Source organism: Manis pentadactyla, chromosome 4 (genome assembly GCF_030020395.1).
Source record: "Manis pentadactyla isolate mManPen7 chromosome 4, mManPen7.hap1, whole genome shotgun sequence".
NCBI classification, from domain to species: Eukaryota; Metazoa; Chordata; class Mammalia; order Pholidota; family Manidae; genus Manis; species Manis pentadactyla.
The window spans coordinates 105,165,297-105,185,528 of record NC_080022.1 but is presented as its reverse complement, the minus strand read 5'-3'; the positions used below and the strand labels follow the sequence as shown (position 1 = coordinate 105,185,528).

The window sequence follows — 20,232 nt, the reverse complement described above, 5'->3', positions numbered from 1 at the left end:
CTCAAACTCTGAAATTGTGGTAAGTTAACATATGTGTGAAACCAACTTTGCTTTGTTAAACACCAGCTGACTTGCCAATCCTGAAACTATAAACAAAGGAAAAGGCAGAAATGACACATCCACCTAGAGAACCTTCCTCACATTAACTATACAGTTGGTTTGCAGAATCCCGTACCTGCATGCAGCAAGCAATGCTCTGACCTTAAAAACAAAACACAAGTCAGGAGTTACCTTCTTCTGTTTCAGTTGTGTTGCGAGGGACACACGCTGGGCTGCTAGGTCTGGAGGTTCCTCTTTCTTGGAAACACCTGAAGCAGGAGATATTTTTCTTTGCACACTCTGACTAGGCACTTTCATGGTCTCCTTCTGTGAGTTCAGACTCAAGTCCAAGAACAAGGGAGGCTTAGAGGAAACAAAGCCAGCAACGTCATCCCCACCCTTACTACCACTTGTGTAGGTCTCCTGCCTCCGTCCCAGGGTATGCCCTGCAGCCAGCACTGCTGGCTGAGCGGCTGGGCCTTTTGGAGCAGGCACATCCCGAGGCACCGGCTGCACCTGGACGTGCTCCTGGAGCTGCCCCCTCTGAATGGTCCGTGTGTCTGGGCCACCGTCTGCCTTCGGTTCTCTAGCCTCCTGGCTCTGGAGGTGCTTTCTGCTGAGGCGTTCCCCTTTCTGGGGCTTGTGTATAGAGATCTGACTGAGAACGACGGGAGGCAAAGGCCCGATGTCCTTTTGTCTCAGAGGTTCTGGTCCGTTTTTAACACAGTGAGTCTCAGCCTGTGATTTCTCCTGAGAAGCCACAGATGTTTTGCTCAGCTCATTACCATGGCACTCTTCGGATTTAGTCTCAACAAGGTCTCTTTTGTGCATCCCATCATTCCTCCCTGTGTCCCTCTGGGACTCTGGCTTCTCCCCTCGTTGCTGCTCTGGACCTGCACATGGCTGTTTCTGCACAACAAGGCCAGAGGAGGGCTCCTTCTCCACCCAGCACTTAGAGTCAGGCTTCTGTTTCTTCTTTTGATCCTTTTCACTTTGCTTCCTGTCAGCCATCTTTTCCCCATCTTCACCTTTAAGGAACTGTTTCCAGAGAGAAGGTTCTTGATTCTTGTCAAGGACCTTGAATGGGTTTCTCTGCTGGTAGGAAGAACAATGAAATGGTTCAGAGGCATGCTGAGACTTTTTGGTCACAGAATTTTCTTTGGAATGAGGATCCTAAAACACAAAGAAAATAATCTTAACATAAAATAGTAATGCAATCTTCCTATCTAAAATGCCTTTTTTTCCACAGGAAATGGAAAGGGAGAAAAAGCAGTACGATATTGCTGACCACTCTTAACAGTAACCTTCAGTGCTTGGTTCCTTCCGTCCACAATCACTGCTTTTCCAGGTCTCAGAGAAAAGCAGTGACCAAATCCAAGTGCTCTGCACTAGCAGCAGCCACCGTGTGTAAAACTGTGCTCTCAAGATGAACTCTTCCCCAGACCTCAACAATGTCCTATGCTGCTTTGATTTTGGCCTTAGGAATGTTTCACTGTGGGGATCTGGAATCACCAGTTCAAGCTATACCCCTAAACAAAATAAGTCTTGTCCCCTCCCTGGGTTTAGCTCTTCATGGACTGAATACCTGGAGGTCTTTCCTAATTCTCACATTCTAGGAGCTTGTGAGTTATACCAGTATCTAAGAGATATCTGTCTGTAAAATGATGCTAAGGTAGCCAAGTAAATCCAAAATTTCCCCTAAATAGGAGAATACTGATATATTTAAGACCTCAAAAAATATTTAAGTGAAATAGGAAGCAAATAATTGTATCTTAAATATAACCAAATAGTCCTTTGAATTAAAATTTCCAACAGGGTCTACCTTGCTTAAAGAAAAAAATCTCCCAGAGACAGTGTAATGGAGACCAAACAGTTTATCCTGGACTTGGAGGTCTCTTCAGGTGATGCCGCAGATTGAACTGTCTTCACATAGCAAGTTCAAAACACGTGGATAATTCCTACCTGCCATGGGATATTTCCGCACCATTGCTTCCCCTCTGCCTTACTTCTGACACACCGGAAGAACAATCTAGTGATGCATAAAACACAAATAACCAAGGCTGTGAAAATCCATTAAAATAAGAGATAAATTTGTTTTCAATTCAAGAAAACATCGTGCAACTATTTGATACCGGTTTTGAAAGGTCCTTTGACTGATCACTCTTAAAAATTCTTTACTGAACAGGATATTTGTAAGTCTGAGAAGTGAAAGAACAGACATATCATGGCAACCAGAAGATATGGCCATGTTTAGTCACTTAACTCTGTAAAGAATGACTAAAATGGAAACGCTGATCAGCAATGGCTGCTGAAATTAGAAAAAGGAGGAAAACCAGACATTACACTGTCAGTGATGGGAAGCCACAATACTACCTAAGAAGACAGGAAAAAAAACAAAACCTAGCCAAAAGCCAAACCAAAACAAACTTACCTGAATCTGGTCAAGGCCCTAGAACCAATTACCAATTTATAGGAAATACAAACAACAGAATACATAAAACTGGACCAGGGGATACAATCTATAAAACCTTGACAATGGGAAATGCTGTATGACAAACAATGTGATTCCTTCAACAAACAAATTACAATGGAGAGGAGACTTAAAGAGACCTAAAAGGCATATCAATTAATTGCTATTTGGGACCTTACTTGGATCTTGAGTTAAACAAATAAACAAAAGCTATTATTTCAATAGCCAAGAAATGGGAGCAACCTAAGTGTCCATCAGCAGATGAATGGGTAAAGAAGATGTGGTACATATACACAATGGAATATTATTCAGCCATAAGAAGAAAACAAATCCTACCATCTGCAACAACATGGATGGAGCTAGAGTGTATTATGCTCAGTGAAATAAGCCAGGCGGAGAAAGACAAGTACCAAATGATTTCACTCATCTGTGGAGTATAAGAACAAAGGGAAAACTGAAGGAACAAAACAGCAGCAGAATCACAGAACCCAAGAATGGACTAACAGTTACCAAAGGGAAAGGGACTGGGGAGGATGGGTGGGAAGGGAAGGAGAAGGGGGAAGAAGAAAGGGGGCCTTATAATTAGCATGTATAATGTAGCAGGGAGGGCATGGGGAGGGCTGTGCAACACAGAAAAGACAAGTAGTGATTTTACAGCATCTCACTATGCTGATGGACAGTGACTAATGGGGTATGTGGGGGGGACTTGGTGGGGGAGTCTAGTAAACATAATGTTCCTCATGTAATTGTAGATTAATGATACCAAAATAAAAAAAATTAAAATAAATAAAAATAAAAGCTATTAGAAAATAAACTATGACATTTATGAATCTATTAGAAATTTATACTCCAACTGGTTAAAAAAAAAAGAGTCCCTTTCTTTTAGAGCTATATCAGAGATATTTACAGATGTTACCTGGGATCTATGCCAAAATATGGCAGGAGATGGGGGCTTAAATGGGTAGGTATGCATGGAACAAGATTAACTGAGCTGGCAATTGTTGAAGCTCATGTGCTGCCTTATTCTATCCTGTCTACTTTTGTATTTATTTGCAATTTTCCATTTTTAAAAAAGATTGAATACAAACTTAAATCCCAGTGCAAGATTGTCCCTGTACACACAAACACAGCTACACTCCAGCTATGCAGAAATGGCTACACTTCTCCACTCCCAAATTAAACCATGCTCTCTAGAGCCTACTGAATATTGCATGCATACTTCCCTCCATTCAGAGGATATCCTCTCTATGTCTATGTGCCCACCATCTCCATCACCAGCTGTCCAAGTCCTACAGGTCCCTCACCTTCCAGTTTAAGTCATACCTCCTCTGCAAGGTTCTTCCCTATTCCCTTCCCTGTTCATCCATCATGTTTCGGTATTTTTGTTGCATTTGGTTGTATTACACTTGCATCTGCCTGTCTGCCTGTCTTCTCAGCAACCTTAAGGAAGTAACCATATTATGATCTCTTTACTCCCAATTATGTACATAATCATAGAGTATCACTGAATTAAACAGAACCAAGTGATCTTCTCCTACTCAAAATGACTACTCAAAAACACTTAATCATTTAAATAAGAGCTTTCAAATTACATATTTCATTTAATTGTTTAAACAAGTAATATAATCAAAAAGTATAAAATGGCCCTATCCACCAAGTTCACATCCCTCCCAAGTAACCATTTCAATTAGCTTTCTATTTACCTTTCCAGAGATTTTTTAATATATATTCAGATCAATATATATATATTCTTTATTTCTTCCTTTCCTACACAAATGGGTAGCAGAGTATACATATAACTAAATACTTTATTTTATTTAGCAACATGTCTTGGAGATTTTTCTGTCAAAAACATATGCATAAAACTGAAGGAACAAACAGCAGCAGACTCATGGACTCCAACAAGGGATTGGCCATTACCAAAGGGGAAGGGAGGGGGAGGATAGGTGGGGTGGGAGGGAGGGAGAAGGGGATTGAACCCTCAGGAATATGGGTCACTTCCTTATATGCTCCATCACTGGAAAAACATATAGCTGGACTTCTACCTCACTCTTCTCTGTTACAATTCAAGATGGAACAAAAATGTAAATGTAAAAACTGAAACTGTAAATGTAGAAAAAAACAGACACATATGTTTTTATAATTCTAAATTGAAGAAGCCTTTTGTAAGCATGACATAATGCTCTGCAACCAAGAGATAAAGGACCTAGTAATTTTGACTACATATATGTTTTCCACTTCCATATGGTAAAAATATTATTACTGAAGTTATAAGACAAAAGGCAAGCTGGGAAAAGTAATTGCTACACATAACAAAGGGCTATTATCCTCTACCAGCATGGATTACTTCTACCACACAGCACACTGCATGACACTCTGTATAACGTCCTGGCTTTACTGAGTAGGGTTCTTCATGGGCTGGTGGGACCTGAGGTCCCTCTGCATGGGGCTGGCTCATACCCAAATGCCTCTCTTATCATCAGCCCAGATAATCATCACTGGGCCACATAATCTGCATGACAATTTTACCCAGTAACATACCATGCAAAGCATTTTCTAGACATGCAAAAATTTGTGTTATTAAAATGAAAAATTTTAAATATCTCACAATAACTAAAGAACTAAAACTTGTTTTACCCAGTTACAGTTAAAATAGTATTTCCAATAGCTTCAACCCCATATCCTTGAGAAAGACGCTGAAACACAGGAGAGGAGAGGACAGGGGATGGGGTGGGAACATGAACTCAGGAGCTCAATGACAATGTCCATCATTTGTAAACCAAGGGGTCCCATGTCATTCATGCCAAGGCAAGAGTTCTCCACTCTGGGTCTCCTGAGCGACTATCATAGTTCTCTTTACTGCCCGGAAACAGAGGGCCACATCTGAAGCGTCGGTCAAATGCTGGTAAGTGGTGCCATCTGGTGTTAAAGTTTGAGAACCACGTGAACAAATGCAGCTACACCCCAAGGTACAAAAACGGGCATCTTCACCTTGCCCTGGTTTACACCTCCACTCCATTATTCTGCTGCATCTGTGTCCTAGCGAGGATAAGCTTTAAAAACAGCAATATTAAATCAAGGATACACAGGACTTTGAGTTCTTGAAAAGAAAACCTAGTTGCCGGAGGAAAAGGCTGTATTCCCTGAGGTCATTCTCCAAGTACAGGGGTTCTGGCTAAAGGCCCTTACTGTCTGAGAAAGTCACCATCCACAGGCTTGTCTATTTCCACTAAATCTCCAGCCTGTACCACATACAGGGATATTTGTTTGGTTTGTTTTAATTTATTGTGTGTTTTAGAACTGCATTTTAATGCCCTAAAACAACCATCTTTTTAAAGTTTCAGTAAATACCTCCTGGTAAAAGGATTCTAGATTTGGGCTAAAAGAAATACATTCAGCGTACTTTATTTTTCTATTTTAAAATAATGACCACTTCTCAGCCTCATCTACCTAGTACAAAGAATGTCAATGATAGGGGGAGGGAGCCAAGATGGCGACGTGAGTAGAGCAGCAGAAATCTCCTCCCAAAACCACATATATCTATGAAAATATAACAAAGACAACTCTTCCTAGAATAAAGACCAGAGGACACGGACAACATCCAGACCACATCCACAGCTGCGAGAACCCAGTGCCTCGTAAAGGGGGTAAGATACAAGCCCCGGCCCCGCGGGACCAGATCGCCCCTCCCCCCAGCTCCCAGCGGGAGAAGAGTAGGCAGAGCAGGAGGAAGACAGAGCCCAGGACTGCTGAACACCCAGCCCCAGCCATCCGGACCGGAGCGCAGACGCAGTGCTTGCGCGGGGCCCTGGATACTAGGGAAACAGGGCAGCAAGAATAGTGAGCGGGTACCGGAGGCCTGGCACCAGAGGACATAAGAAAAGCAAGCGGCCAATTTTTTTTTTTTTTTTTTTGCTGTTTTGTTTTGGCGAGCGCTTTTTGGAAGTCTTAAAGGGATAGGAACCCCACTACTAGGGAAACAGGGCAGCAAGACCAGTGAGCAGAGGCCTGAGGCTGGTGCCAGAGAATAAAGAAAAACGAATGGACATTTTTTATTTATTTATTATTTTAATTTTTAAAAAAAATTTTTTTTTTTTTTTTTGGGGTTGTTTTGTTTTGGCGGGTGCTTTTTGGAAGTCTTAAAGGGGAAGAGTGGGACACTTAATCCAGAGGTAGGGAAACCGGGGATCTCTGGGCGCCCTAATCCCCTGCGCTGCAGGGAGCAGGGAGGCCCCTTACGGAGATAAACAGCCTCCCAGTTGCTCCCCCTCCAATGCGACTCCACCACTTTGGAGTAGCTGCCCGAGCCAGGCCACACCCACAGCAACAGTGGAGATAAACTCCATAGCAGCCCGGCAGGAAGCAGAAACCCTGTCTGCGCGCAGCTGCCCAGCACAAGCCACTAGAGGTCGCTGTTCTCCCAGGAGAGGAGGGCCACAAACCAACAAGAAAGGAAGTTCTTCCAGCCGTCACTCGTCCCAGCTCTGTAAACTATTCCTACCACCATGAAAAGTCAAAGCTACAGGCAGACAAAGATCACAGAGACAACAACAGAGAAGGAGACAGACTTAACCAGTCTTCCCGACAAAGAATTCAAAATAAGAATCATAAACATGCTGACAGAGATGCAGAGAAATAAGCAAGAGAAATGGGATGAAGTCTGGAGGGAGATCACAGATGCCAGAAAGGAGATCGCAGAAATGAAACAAACTCTGGAAGGGTTTATAAGCAGAATGGATAGGATGCAAGAGGCCATTGATGGAATTGAAACCAAAGAACAGGAACGCATAGAAGCTGACATAGAGAGAGATAAAAGGATCTCCAGGAATGAAACAATATTAAGAGCACTGTGTGACCAATCCAAAAGGAACAATATCCGTATTATAGGGGTACCAGAAGAAGAAGAGAGAGGAAAAGGGATGGAAAGTATCTTGGAAGAAATAATTGCTGAAAACTTCCCCAAACTGGGGGAGGAAATAATCGAACACAACACGGAAATACACAGAACCCCCAACAGAAAGGATCCAAGGAGGACAACACCAAGACACATAATAATTAAAATGGCAAAGATCAAGGACAAGGAAAGAGTTTTAAAGGCAGCTAGAGAGAAAAAGGTCACCTATAAAGGAAAACCCATCAGGCTAACATCAGACTTCTCAACAGAAACCCTACAGGCCAGAAGAGAATGGCATGATGTATTTAATGCAATGAAACAGAGGGCCTTGAACCAAGGATACTGTATCCAGCATGACTACCATTCAAATATGATGGTGGGATTAAACAATTCCCAGACAAACAAAAGCTGAGGGACTTTGCTTCGCACAAACCACCTCTACAGGACATCTTACAGGGACTGCTCTAGATGGGAGCACTCCTAGAAAGAGCACAGCACAAAACACCCAACATATGAAGAATCGAGGAGGAGGAATAAGAAGGGAGAGAAGAAAAGAATCTCCAGACAGTGTATATAACAGCTCAATAAGTGAGCTAAGTTAGGCAGTAAGATACTAAAGAGGCTAACCTTTAACCTTTGGTAACCACGAATTTAAAGCCCGCAATGGCAATAAGTACATATCTTTCAATAGTCACCCTAAATGTTAATGGACTGAATGCACCAATCAAAAGACACAGACTTTACTAAAAGTCAAGGACACGGACGCACTGAACAACACAGTAGAGCAGATGGACCTAATAGACATCTATAGAACTCTACATCCAAAAGCAGCGGGATATACATTCTTCTCAAGTGCACATGGAACATTCTCCAGAATAGACCACATACTAGGCCACAAAAAGAGCCTCAGAAAATTCCAAAAGATTGAAATCCTACCAACCAACTTTTCAGACCACAACTAGAAATAAACTGTACAAAGAAAGCAAACAGGCTCACAAACACATGGAGGCTTAACAACACGCTCCTAAATAATCAATGGATCAATGACCAAATCAAAATGGAGATCCAGCAATATATGGAAACAAACGACAACAAAAACACTAAGCCTCAACTTCTGTGGGACACAGCAAAAGCAGTCCTAAGAGGAAATTATATAGCAATACAAGCATATTTAAAAAAAGGAAGAACAATCCCAAATGAATGGTCTAATGTCACAATTATCGAAATTGGAAAAAGAAGAACAAATGAGGCCTAAGGTCAGCAGAAGGAGGGATATAATAAAGATCAGAGAAGAAATAAATGAAATTGAGAAGAATAAAACAATAGAAAAAAATGAATGAAACCAAGAGCTGGTTCTTCGAGAAAATAAACAAAATAGATAAGCCTCTAGCCAGACTTATTAAGAGGAAAAGAGAGTCAACACAAATCAACAGTATCAGAAACGAGAAAGGAAAAATCACAAAGGACCCCACAGAAATACAAAGAATTATTAGAGAATACTATGAAAACCTATATGCTAACAAGCTGGGAAACCTAGGAGAAATGGACAACTTCCTAGAAAAATACAACCTTCCAAGACTGACCCAGAAAGAAACAGAAAATTTAAACAGACCAATTACCAGCAACGAAATTGAAGCGGTAATCAAAAAACTACCAAAGAACAAAACCCCCGGGCCAGATGGATTTACCTCGCAATTTTATCAGACATACAGGGAAGACATAATACCCATTCTCCTTAAAGTTTTCCAAAAAATAGACGAGGAGGGCATACTCCCATACTCATTCTATGAAGCTAACATCACCCTAATACCAAAACCAGGCAAAGACCCCACCAAAAAAGAAAACTACAGACCAATATCCCTGATGAACGTAGATGCAAAAATACTCAACAAAATATTAGCAAACCGAATTCAAAAATACATCAAAAGGATCATACACCATGACCAAGTGGGATTCATCCCAGGGATGCAAGGATGGCACAACATTCGAAAGTCCATCAACATCATCCACCACATCAACAAAAAGAAAGACAAAAACCACATGATCATCTCCATAGATGCTGAAAAAGCATTTGACAAAGTTCAACATCCATTCATGATAAAAACTCTCAGCAAAATGGGAATAGAGGGCAAGTACCTCAACATAATAAAGGCCATCTATGATAAACCCACAGCCAACATTATATTGAACAGCGAGAAGCTGAAAGCATTTCCTCTGAGATCGGGAACTAGACAGGGATGCCCACTCTCTCCACTGTTATTTAACATAGTACTGGAGGTCCTAGCCACGGCAATCAGACAACACAAAGAAATACAAGGAATCCAGATTGGTAAAGAAGAAGTTAAACTGTCACTATTTGCAGATGACATGTTACTGTACATAAAAAACCCTAAAGACTCCACCCCAAAACTACTAGAACTGATATCGGAATACAGCAAAGTTGCAGGATACAAAATCAACACACAGAAATCTGTGGCTTTCCTATATACTAACAATGAACCAACAGAAAGAGAAATCAGGAAAACAACTCCATTCACAATTGCATCAAAAAAAATAAAATACCTAGGAATAAACCTAACCAAAAAAGTGAAAGACTTATACTCTGAAAACTACAAGTCACTCTTAAGAGAAATTAAAGGGGACACTAACAGATGGAAACTCATCCCATGCTCGTGGCTAGGAAGAATTAATATCGCCAAAATGGCCATCCTGCCCAAAGCAATATACAGCTTTGATGCAATCCCTATGAAAATACCAGCAACATTCTTCAATGAACTGGAACAAATAATTCAAAAATTCATATGGAAGCACCAAAGACCCCGAATAGCCAAAGCAATCCTGAGAAAGAAGAAAAAAGTAGGAGGGATCTCACTCCCCAACTTCAAGCTCTACTATAAAGCCATAGTAATCAAGACAATTTGGTACTGGCACAAGAACAGAGCCACAGACCAATGGAACAGACTAGAGAATCCAGACATTAACCCAGACATATATGGTCAATTAATATTTGATAAAGGAGCCATGGACATACAATGGCGAAATGACAGTCTCTTCAACAGATGGTGCTGGCAAAACTGGACAGCTACACGTAGGAGAATGAAACTGGACCATTGTCTAACCCCATATACAAAAGTAAACTCAAAATGGATCAAAGACCTGAATGTAAGTCATGAAACCATTAAACTCTTGGAAGAAAACATAGGCAAAAACCTCTTAGACATAAACATGAGTGACCTCTTCTTGAACATATCTCCCGGGCAAGGAAAACAACAGCAAAAATGAATAAGCGGGACTATATTTAGCTGAAAAGCTTCTGTACAGCAAAAGACACCATCAATAGAACAAAAAGGAACCCTACAGTATGGGAGAATATATATGAAAATGACACATCCGATAAAGGCTTGATGTCCAGAATATATAAAGAGCTCACACGCCTCAACAAACAAAAAACAAATAACCCAATTAAAAAATGGGCAGAGGAACTGAACAGACAGTTCTCCAAAAAAGAAATACAGATGGCCAACAGACACATGAAAAGATGCTCCACATCGCTAATTATCAGAGAAATGCAAATTAAAACTACAATGAGGTATCACCTCACATCAGTAAGGATGGCTGCCATCCAAAAGACAAACAACAACAAATGTTGGCGAGGCTGTGGAGAAAGGGGAACCCTCCTACACTGCTGGTGGGAATGTAAGTTAGTTCAACCATTGTGGAAAGCAGTATGGAGTTACATCAAAATGCTCAAAACAGACCTACCATTTGACCCAGGAATTGCACTCCTAGGAATTTACCCTAAGAATGCAGCAATCAAGTATGAGAAAGATCAGTGCACCCCTGTGTTTATCACAGCACTATTTACAATAGCCAAGAATTGGAAGCAACCTAAATGTCCATCGACAGATGAATGGATAAAGGAGATGTGGTACATATACACAATGGAATACTACTCAGCCATAAGAAAAGGGCAAATCCTACCATTTGCAGCAACATGGATGGAGCTGGAGGGTATTATGCTCAGTGAAACAAGCCAAGCGGAGAAAGAGAAATACCAAATGATTTCACTTATCTGTGGAATATGAGAACAAAGGAAAAACTGAAGGAACAAAACAGCAGCAGAATCACAGAACTCAAGAATGGACTAACAGGTACTAAAGGGAAAGGGACTGGGGAGGATGGGTTGGTAGGGAGGGATAAGGGGGGGAGAAGTAGGGGGGTATTAAGATTCGCATGCATGGGGGGGGAGAAAGGGGAGGGCTGTACAACACAGAGAAGGCAAGTAGTGATTCTACAACATTTTGCTATGTTGATGGACAGTGACTGTAAAGGGGTTTATAGGGGGGACCTGGTATAGGGGAGAGTCTAGTAAACATAATATTTATCATGTAAGTATAGATTAATGATACCAAAAAAAAAAAAAGGCAGTTCCTGTGTGGTGACCTCCAATGAGTTCTACACAAGGGTATAAAGGGCATATAAAAGTGTAGGCAAAGGGTCTGTTTGTGTTTATACAGAGGATCAAAGCCTAATTTGGCTACCCCGAAAATCAACTAAGATACGATATGAAAAAGAACTTCCAACATCAGCACTCTCGGGAAGACTCATGCCAGAAGATGATCATCAAAAAACCCCAACAAAGATCCACGCACTGCTACAGCTGTAGATGCACTCATCCCACCAGTTCCTTGACTTGCCATGGGAATGAGGAAGGAGATATCTAAGCTGGCCTGTGCATACAGTAAAACAACAAATTGGACTGGATCTATACTGTTGGAACTCAACCAAGAATTAGGAGAAGTGCAAATTGTAGCGCTCCAAAATCTTACAACTACAGACTATTTACTGTTAAAAGAACATATGGGATGTGAACATTCCCCAGGAATGGGTTGTTTTAATTTGTCTGATTTCTCTCAGACTGTTCAAGTTCAGTTGGACAATATCCACCATATCATAGATAAGTTTTCACAAATGCCTAAGGTGCCTAACTGGTTTTCTTGGTTTCACTGGAGATGGATGGTAATTACAGGTATGCTTTGGTTATGTAACTATACTCCTATTATGTTAATGTGTGTGCGCAATTTAAGTAGTAGCTTAAAACCTATACATGCTGAAGTTACTCTACAAGAAGATATGTAAGGAAATAATCAATCTTCCCATGTTTTCTTCCATCTGCTACTTGTATAGCTTTTCTTCTTCCTTCCTAATTACAACCCTTAAATAGAATTCGTGCCTCATATCAAATTTACCAAGTATCACAATTCTTCCAAGTGGTAAAGATACCTCAAGACAAATGCTGGGCATAGAAGCCACAGGGCATAAATATGCAAAGAAGTAAAAAGCTAACCTTTGCAAACAATAAGGCTTCTCTCTCACTTACCAACTTTACATTTCCCTGCATGGCCCCGGAAGATGACTGGTTAGCCAGAGACGGGTAAGATTCCTCAAGGGAGGAACAACCTAAGACAGGCACAGTCGCAGGGGGGCCATCAGGTGAGAAATTGGGGATCAACAGAGGTGAGGCTTAGAACCTCACCCCCCTGTTCTGAGAGAAATCTTCTGCATCCGTGGATGTTTTATTGCCCTTGTCTAGCTTGGATTAACACATAGTCTACAGGCACACACCTGATCATCTACATTTGCTGTCTTACAACAATAAACTATGTTTTCTACCTTTATCTTGTATCTACCTACCACTTCAGCATTTTATTAAAAATAATAATAATAATAAAGAGAGAAATGTGGTATCCACATATAAATCAAGTATAAAAATCAAATGAGTATTCATATTTGAACTGTTTATAGTTCATAATGCATGAGCAAAACCGAAAGTTTCTGTGACGACTGCCCTTGTACTGTTCACCATGTAACTTATTCACTATGTAAGAATTTGTTCTCCATGTAAGAACTTGTTCGTTATGCTTCAGAAGATTGGAGACTGACGAAAATTAGGCTTGGGGTGGATTAATGATTGTGCATTGAGCACTGACTCCCCTATACAGAATTTTATTGTTGTTAACAGCCATTTGATCAATAAATATGAAAGATGAAAAAAAAAAAGTACACACTTCCAATTGTAAAATAAATAAGTAACCGGGATATAATGTATAGCATAAGGAATATAGTCAAATATTGTAACAACTTGGTATGGGGATAGCTGGTACCTAGAATTATCATGTATATAAATGTTGAATCACTGTGTTGTACACCTGAAACTAATGTAATGTAATACTGTGTGTCAACTACCCTTCAATAAAAAATAATTATCTACAAAAAAAAAAAAAGAATGTCAATGATAAATTCTATCTTCAGCCTAGACCTTTCATCAGAGCTGTACTCACTTTTCTTGCTGGTTTCACACATACATAAGACATGATGAGTCCAAAGCAATGTGTTAGCCACACATCCCAGCCCTCTAACTCATGCTACCTTTCCTTCCTTGTCTTGCTTAATGGTGTACTTATCACCCACAAACCCCACTTAGCGACCACTTAACAGAGCACTGACAATGAGCTAAGTGCATTGCACACATGACCTCAGTGAATGCTCACACCCCAGGGCAGCTGGGGTCACCGTGACCGCTGCTCCTGATGAGAAACCGGAGGAAGGGAAGAACAGGCTTAAATGCCCTACCGGGAAACATGGCTTGCCAATTCTCTTTCAGCAAATCTTCTGCAGTCTAAGCGCACCCAACTCTACTGCCATTGCCTCAATCCAAGCACACGTTTCACTCAGAGGAAGTGGGTGTGTCTGGAATAAGATCTCCGTTTGAATCCCAGCAGGGCCACACTCCATAACCATGGGATCTCAGATTCCTTTTCTTACCTCTCTAGTTTCCTCACCTATCTGTAAAACAGGGATACTGAAATTTATCATAGAATATTCCATGATAATGAATATGCCATGTAGTAGGCAGTCAGTAGTCACTGTATTTCAGTGGCCTCCTTGCCTCCCCTGTCTTCACTTTCTAATCTATCCTCAATAGTTCTTTCAATGCAAATTGGACCAAAAATTTCTTAGTGGTTTGCTTTAATCTAGAACAGTGTTTCTGTACTGTAGAGGGCCCCCAGTAGTATGTAAATGGCTTTAGGTGTCAGGAGGACATCCCGACTTCATGTAGTAGGTTTACTAGCCCCACTGTACTAGCAGAAAACAAGTGAAAAGTGAAATTTTTAAAAATCGATTTCAACAGCATCAAAAAACAAACACTGAGGACTAAATCTAACTAAAAGAGTACAGTACTCTATAATGAAGGCTATTCAACAATACTAAAAGAAATTTTAGAAGTAAATAAATCTACCCTATTCACAGATGGGAAGAGGAATATTAATGCCAGTTTTCCCCAAAGTGATCTATGTGGATTCAATGTAATCCTAACAGGGTTTCCAGAGGAAATTTAAAGCTTAATTCTATGTATGCAAAGGAATTAAGAATAGTCAAGACAAAGAAAAAGGCTGGAAGACCCACACTACCTTATGTGATTGCGTTAGGACAGGAAAACAGAACAGAAATAGACCCACACATGGTTGTCAACTGACTTTTTATAAAGGCACCAAAGTTCTGTGGAGAAAGCAAAGTCCTCAAAACATGGTGCTGAAACAACTTGGCAACACTCATTCAACATATGGACAAGTGAAAAATAATGGAAATAAGGAAAAATATGGGGAAAAAATGAACTACTACTATCTTTTAAGATACTCAAAATTCATTTGAGATCGATCACAGACTGAACAAAAATGCCATTAAAAAAAAAACCCATAAACCTTCTAGAAGAAACCATCAGAGTACTTTGTGATCTTCAGGTAGGTAAAGCTTTCTCAGAGAGGATGAAAAACACACCCATAAGAAAATGATAAAATGGATTTTATAAAAATTTTTAATTCCTGCTTTTCAAGAGTTTAGAGAAATGAAAACCAAAGAACTGGGAGAAAATATTCACAATACATATTTCTGTCACAGAACTTTATATGTATAGAGAATACATAAATAATTTAATAAAAAGACCAGTAACAATTTTTAAGATGGGCAAAAATACCAAGAAGTTACACTTTATGATTTCATTTATGTAACATTTTTGAAATGGCAAAATTTGACTAATAGAGATGAGACTCATGGCTGTCACAGGTGAGGAGGGAGCAGAGGGAGGAAGGCAGGTGTAGCTATGAAGGGGCAACAGGAGCAATCCTGTGGTGACGGAACTGTTCAGTGTCTCGTGTGTTGGACAGACAAAAATCACAAAACTACACGGTAAGTAAAACTGTGCAGGACTAAATGTACACACACACACACACACATACATACATCACTACCACGAAAACCACCTTTATAAGGAAGATCAGTGGATGGTACCAATATCGGTTTCCCAGTTGTAGTATTATACTAAATTTTGCAAACTGTTTCCAGCAGGTGAAGTCTACAGGGGATCCCCTTGCACTACTTATAACTGCCTATGAATCTACAATTATCTCAAAAAAATTTCTATTAAAAAAAAGGGTAAAAGACATAAAGACATCCCCCCAAAGAAGATATACAGATGACAAATAAGCACAAGAAATAAACCATGGTAGTCAGAAGATGGAATTCAACTCTGTAATAATAATGGATACATACAACCACATGGATGAATTTCACAGATATTATTACATAAAAGAAGCCATACACAAAAGAATACATGCAGTATGAATCAAAACAGTGGCTCCCTATGGTGGGCAGGGGGATTAAATAGAAGGGGGTCCATTCAGTGGGGTAATAGAAATAGTCTGTACTTGATGGTGTCTTGGTTATAAGGATGGGTATATACATTATTCAAGACTCAACTAGTTAGAACACTTAAGATATGTGCATCTTATTGCATGTGTAACTCAGTTAAGAAAAACGGAAGTACAGGCCATACTCAGTTATGTAAAAATTGTGAAGATGGTACTTGAATGCCTATATTTTTTGGGGAAAAAAATCAACCTAGAAAATTTAACTTCTGAATTGTACAGAGTATCATATAAAGACCATCACATCTGGCCCCTGCCCTCCTGGCCAGCACTGTAAGTCTCCACTCAAACAAACGCTAAACTGTTACTGAATCAAATGCTTGTACTCCCCTATTTCTTCATGCCTCTGTACCCTAACACATGGTACTTATCTGTTAAATATGACTGCTTTCTTGCTCCTGGTGAATTCTTATCTTTCAACACTCATGACAAATATCTGCCATCTAAACATGGATTTCCCCATTCTTCCTGAGTTCTCATAAAAAGGAAGGGAAGCTAACATTGAATACTTAACATACATTAGACAATTTTGCACATTACCTTATTCTGTTACTGGAATGAGAAAGTTGACAAGTTGGTGTAAGTTAATGACAGTTGGTCACCTGATGTTATTATTGGCTACCTGAGAGCTAGAGAGGGAGGAAGGTGAAGCAGTTCATCCTGAAATTAGCCAGAGGCCAGGCTTGAGGGAGTGACAGCTCAGAAGACAGTCGATATATACAGAAATACTGTGTTTTATAATAATGATTTTTAAAGAATATTCAATCCTAGGAAAACACACCTAGCTGTAATTATTCCAGGCAAAGAGAAAAAAAAAGCATATACACTCTGGTGTTCCTTTTAGACACTTACCTATTTTCTTTCTTGCCCTGTGGTAGGAACAAACCCTGAAGCTCTACCACAAAGTCTTCATGCAATAAACAATGAGAAACAGGAATGCTAGAGAAAAAACGGAAATTTAGTTTTAGGAGGCAAAAAGTCAATATCCTAAAATTAAATCCAGACTAAGGGTTTTAAATTCAAGAGTTCAGGTATGACCTCCACTAGGTTTGTAAATCCCACACATCTTAATGTCTGCATGCATTCCTCTGGGCCAAAGGTCCACAGTTTTCACCTCTTCCCACCCCCTCAAATAAAGCATGACAAGATATTTATATTTTTCCCAATGCCTCAGAAGTTTAAAGCTAAACTGTGCTGTGACATCCACGTTGTCATTACCCCCAGGAATGACTATGGCTGGCTATGAATTTTCTCCAGGTTTTCCCATCATCCTTTTTCCTTTAATAGTGTGTTTGCTGTCACTGAGTATTGTTCACATGCTTACTCTTGCAATACACTCCACGACTGACTTCATGCTTGGCATTAATTTTTTTAACTCCTTTCTCCCAACTTATTATATGAGAGGTAATATCATTTGAGGTAAATAGGTATGAGTGAACATCTGAATTACTCTCATGGCCTGTGCCATTTTTTCATTCTTTTGCTTATATACTTCCGTTACCAGACATAGTCCAAATAGGTCAAGTTTACCAAATAACTTTCTTCCAACCAAATATTGTAGCAGCTTGTACAGTAGTACATTTATTTGTATAAATGGCACACTATTCTATGTTATTTTTAACATGAAATTGATTCTTTTCGTACCATTAATGCTTATTACTACAAGACTGAACATACCTTCAGTAAAACCTAGTAAGTTCAGCATGGAAATTAGAAATAAATAGTAAACTCTGACATAACTGTATGTTGTTGAAAGCTTATTTTTGGTTGGTCCCTTCTATCTTAAGATTCGACACTGCTTTACTAATCATTTTGTATTTAATTAAACTGGATCCCAGTAATTTTTTTTCAAATATAAAGATGACTTATTAGCTAAGAAAGTATTTTCTCTAAAAACTTACTTTCTAAACAGGATACAAAGTCCTTCACTTAGTGTCAAAGTATAACAAAGACACAAATCATTTAAAACATGTAAGAGAAACAGAAAATCTTTATTTTCTAGTATTTATAGCCATTATGTGCCTTAGATGATACAGAGAAGTTATTTTGCTCTTCAGATTTCAGTACAGAGGAGGAAAAAAGGCTTAATGATCTTATAATTTAAAAATTGACAGACTGTGGACACAAGGTACTGTGAAGACATTAACACTTTATGATAAAAGTATTAACTCTTCTCATTTTAGGAAGATGCTTAGTATTTTTGGACCTCAGCTTTCAATTTTGCTAAACTAGGGTGCTCAATCAGGCAGACAGATACCTTCTTTCCTTTCAGCGTTAATCCCTAAAGTGACTTGTTTCTTTATCAATCTCGCCATTTAAATGCAGAGAATCCTGTTTTAAAGGGGGGCTGATAATGTGACCACCAGAGTGTTTTAACCTCAAACATCTAAAAACCAGTCTGACCTAAAACTAGTGCAAAACAGGGACCAATTTTTTTACTCTGCCGGTATGCCCTTGCTTAACAGAGTGTCGGGTGGGATGTCCTGGGGGTCGGGTGGGGCTGGTAACGTCAGAGCAGAAGGGAGTGAACTCTTCACAAGCGAATAGAAACCCAGAGCTGGGAAGGACCAGAAGGTTCCAGACGCAGCCAACCCCTCATTTTAGAAGCAGGGGAAACGGCGGCGCAGAGATGCTAAGTAACCAGGCTCCGGCCACACAGCCTGCAGGAGCAGAGCGTGTCCCGGACTCGCCACGCCGTGCGGGGACTGCCAGCCTCCCACAGGGCCTGGCTCCGCAGCCCGGGGGCCCGCCTCCCCTAGTCCCCGCGGCTGCGGCGGGGGCAGGCGACGCGCCCCGGGGCCCCGCGCGGTCTCCTGGCGTCGCGCCCAGCTCCAGACCTACTCGGAATCCCGCGCGAAGCTGCAGGTGACCACCGGGCACACGTAAAAGCTCTTTCCTTTATTCGGGCCGTCGCGGACGCCGGTCTTCAGAAAGCACAAGGTTCCTGAGGAGAGACGGTCCGCAACGATTACGCCACGTTAGATTGACAGGCCCGGGGGGACCCCAGGACTCCGACCCCTTACCGTGCTCCGGGCACTTAACTACCTCCATGCCGCTCCCTCTACCCCCGGCCGCGAAGCCTCGCCCCAACGCCGGCTTCCGCCTTTCGGCCGCCCCGCTCGCTCGGGAAACAGGCCTCAGGCACCTCCTGCGGCCTCAACCCACAATTCACCGCCCCGGCCCGAGCCCCTCCCCTGGGCGGAGAGCCGGTCCTTAGCCCCGCCCCGTAGCGGGGCGCTGGGCGTGGCTGCAGCTGGAGCGGAGGTTTGGAAGCCCGCGCGGTAGAGAAGCAAAAGGCGGAACAGATGAGATCTGGGCGACCTAGTTCATTGCAGGCTGCAGAAAGCCTCTCTCCAAAGGGGACTCCCTTCTCCAGGAGGCCGAGAGCGCCTCGAGCTCTGCACTCACCTCCGAACCCGGCCTGCAGCTCGTGGGCGCTCTGCCGCTGTGCTCGGGCAGTTGTGGGGAGGCCTGGAGAAGCAGCACCTCAGGAGGAGCCCCTGAATTTGCAGTGCTGGAGCGGCGAGAGCGGGGACGAAGGGGAGTTCGGGTGAGGGCTGGTGGGGGTGTCCTTCAAAGCTGCTCAGTGAACTGAAAGATCTGTCTTAGAGCAGGCATACAACAATCCTTTAGATGGGCGAAGCGCTTTAGACTTCACAAAATGCTCATACAAACATGTCTCAACAGCCTGGTGAGCTGGGCAGCATTTTATGAGGGACCCCAGACTCACAGAAGTTTGAGTGGCCCCCTCGGGTCACATAATTAGTGAGTAGCGATGTACCGACAGGTGCGCAGCTGTCTCCTGAATGACTGAATGGTTTTTTTTTTTTTTAGATAATTATTTTTTTATTGAAGGGTAGTTGACACACAGTATTACATTACATTAGTTTCAGGTGTACAACATAGTGATTCAACATTTATATACATGACAATTCTAGGTACCAGCTATCACCATACCAATCTGTTACAATATCGTGACTATATTCATTACATCCCGGTTACTTATTATTTTACCATTGGAAGCGTATACTTTTTTTTTTTTGTGAGGGCATCTCTCATATTTA

General features: G+C 41.2%; 1 protein-coding gene across 4 annotated transcripts in view; it reads right to left on the bottom strand.

The window, feature by feature from the left end:
* Positions 1 to 19,430, bottom strand: part of TTF2 (transcription termination factor 2) — a 42,463-nt gene extending 23,033 nt beyond the window's left edge. Inside the window, exons 1-5 of one of the 4 annotated variants that reach the window (XM_057500587.1) lie at positions 19,192 to 19,430; positions 19,010 to 19,112; positions 17,021 to 17,107; positions 2,002 to 2,068; positions 232 to 1,212 (exon numbers count right to left, since the gene is read on the bottom strand). In XM_057500587.1, the coding sequence (XP_057356570.1) occupies positions 232 to 1,212; positions 2,002 to 2,068; positions 17,021 to 17,107; positions 19,010 to 19,112; positions 19,192 to 19,219 (1,266 nt within the window). In that variant the 5' untranslated portion in view covers positions 19,220 to 19,430. The remainder of the gene's footprint in view (positions 1 to 231; positions 1,213 to 2,001; positions 2,069 to 17,020; positions 17,108 to 19,009; positions 19,113 to 19,191) is intronic. The other 3 variants (XM_036924459.2, XM_036924461.2, XM_036924460.2) reach the window with 3 other exon arrangements.
* Between the last annotated feature and the right edge of the window lie 802 nt (positions 19,431 to 20,232).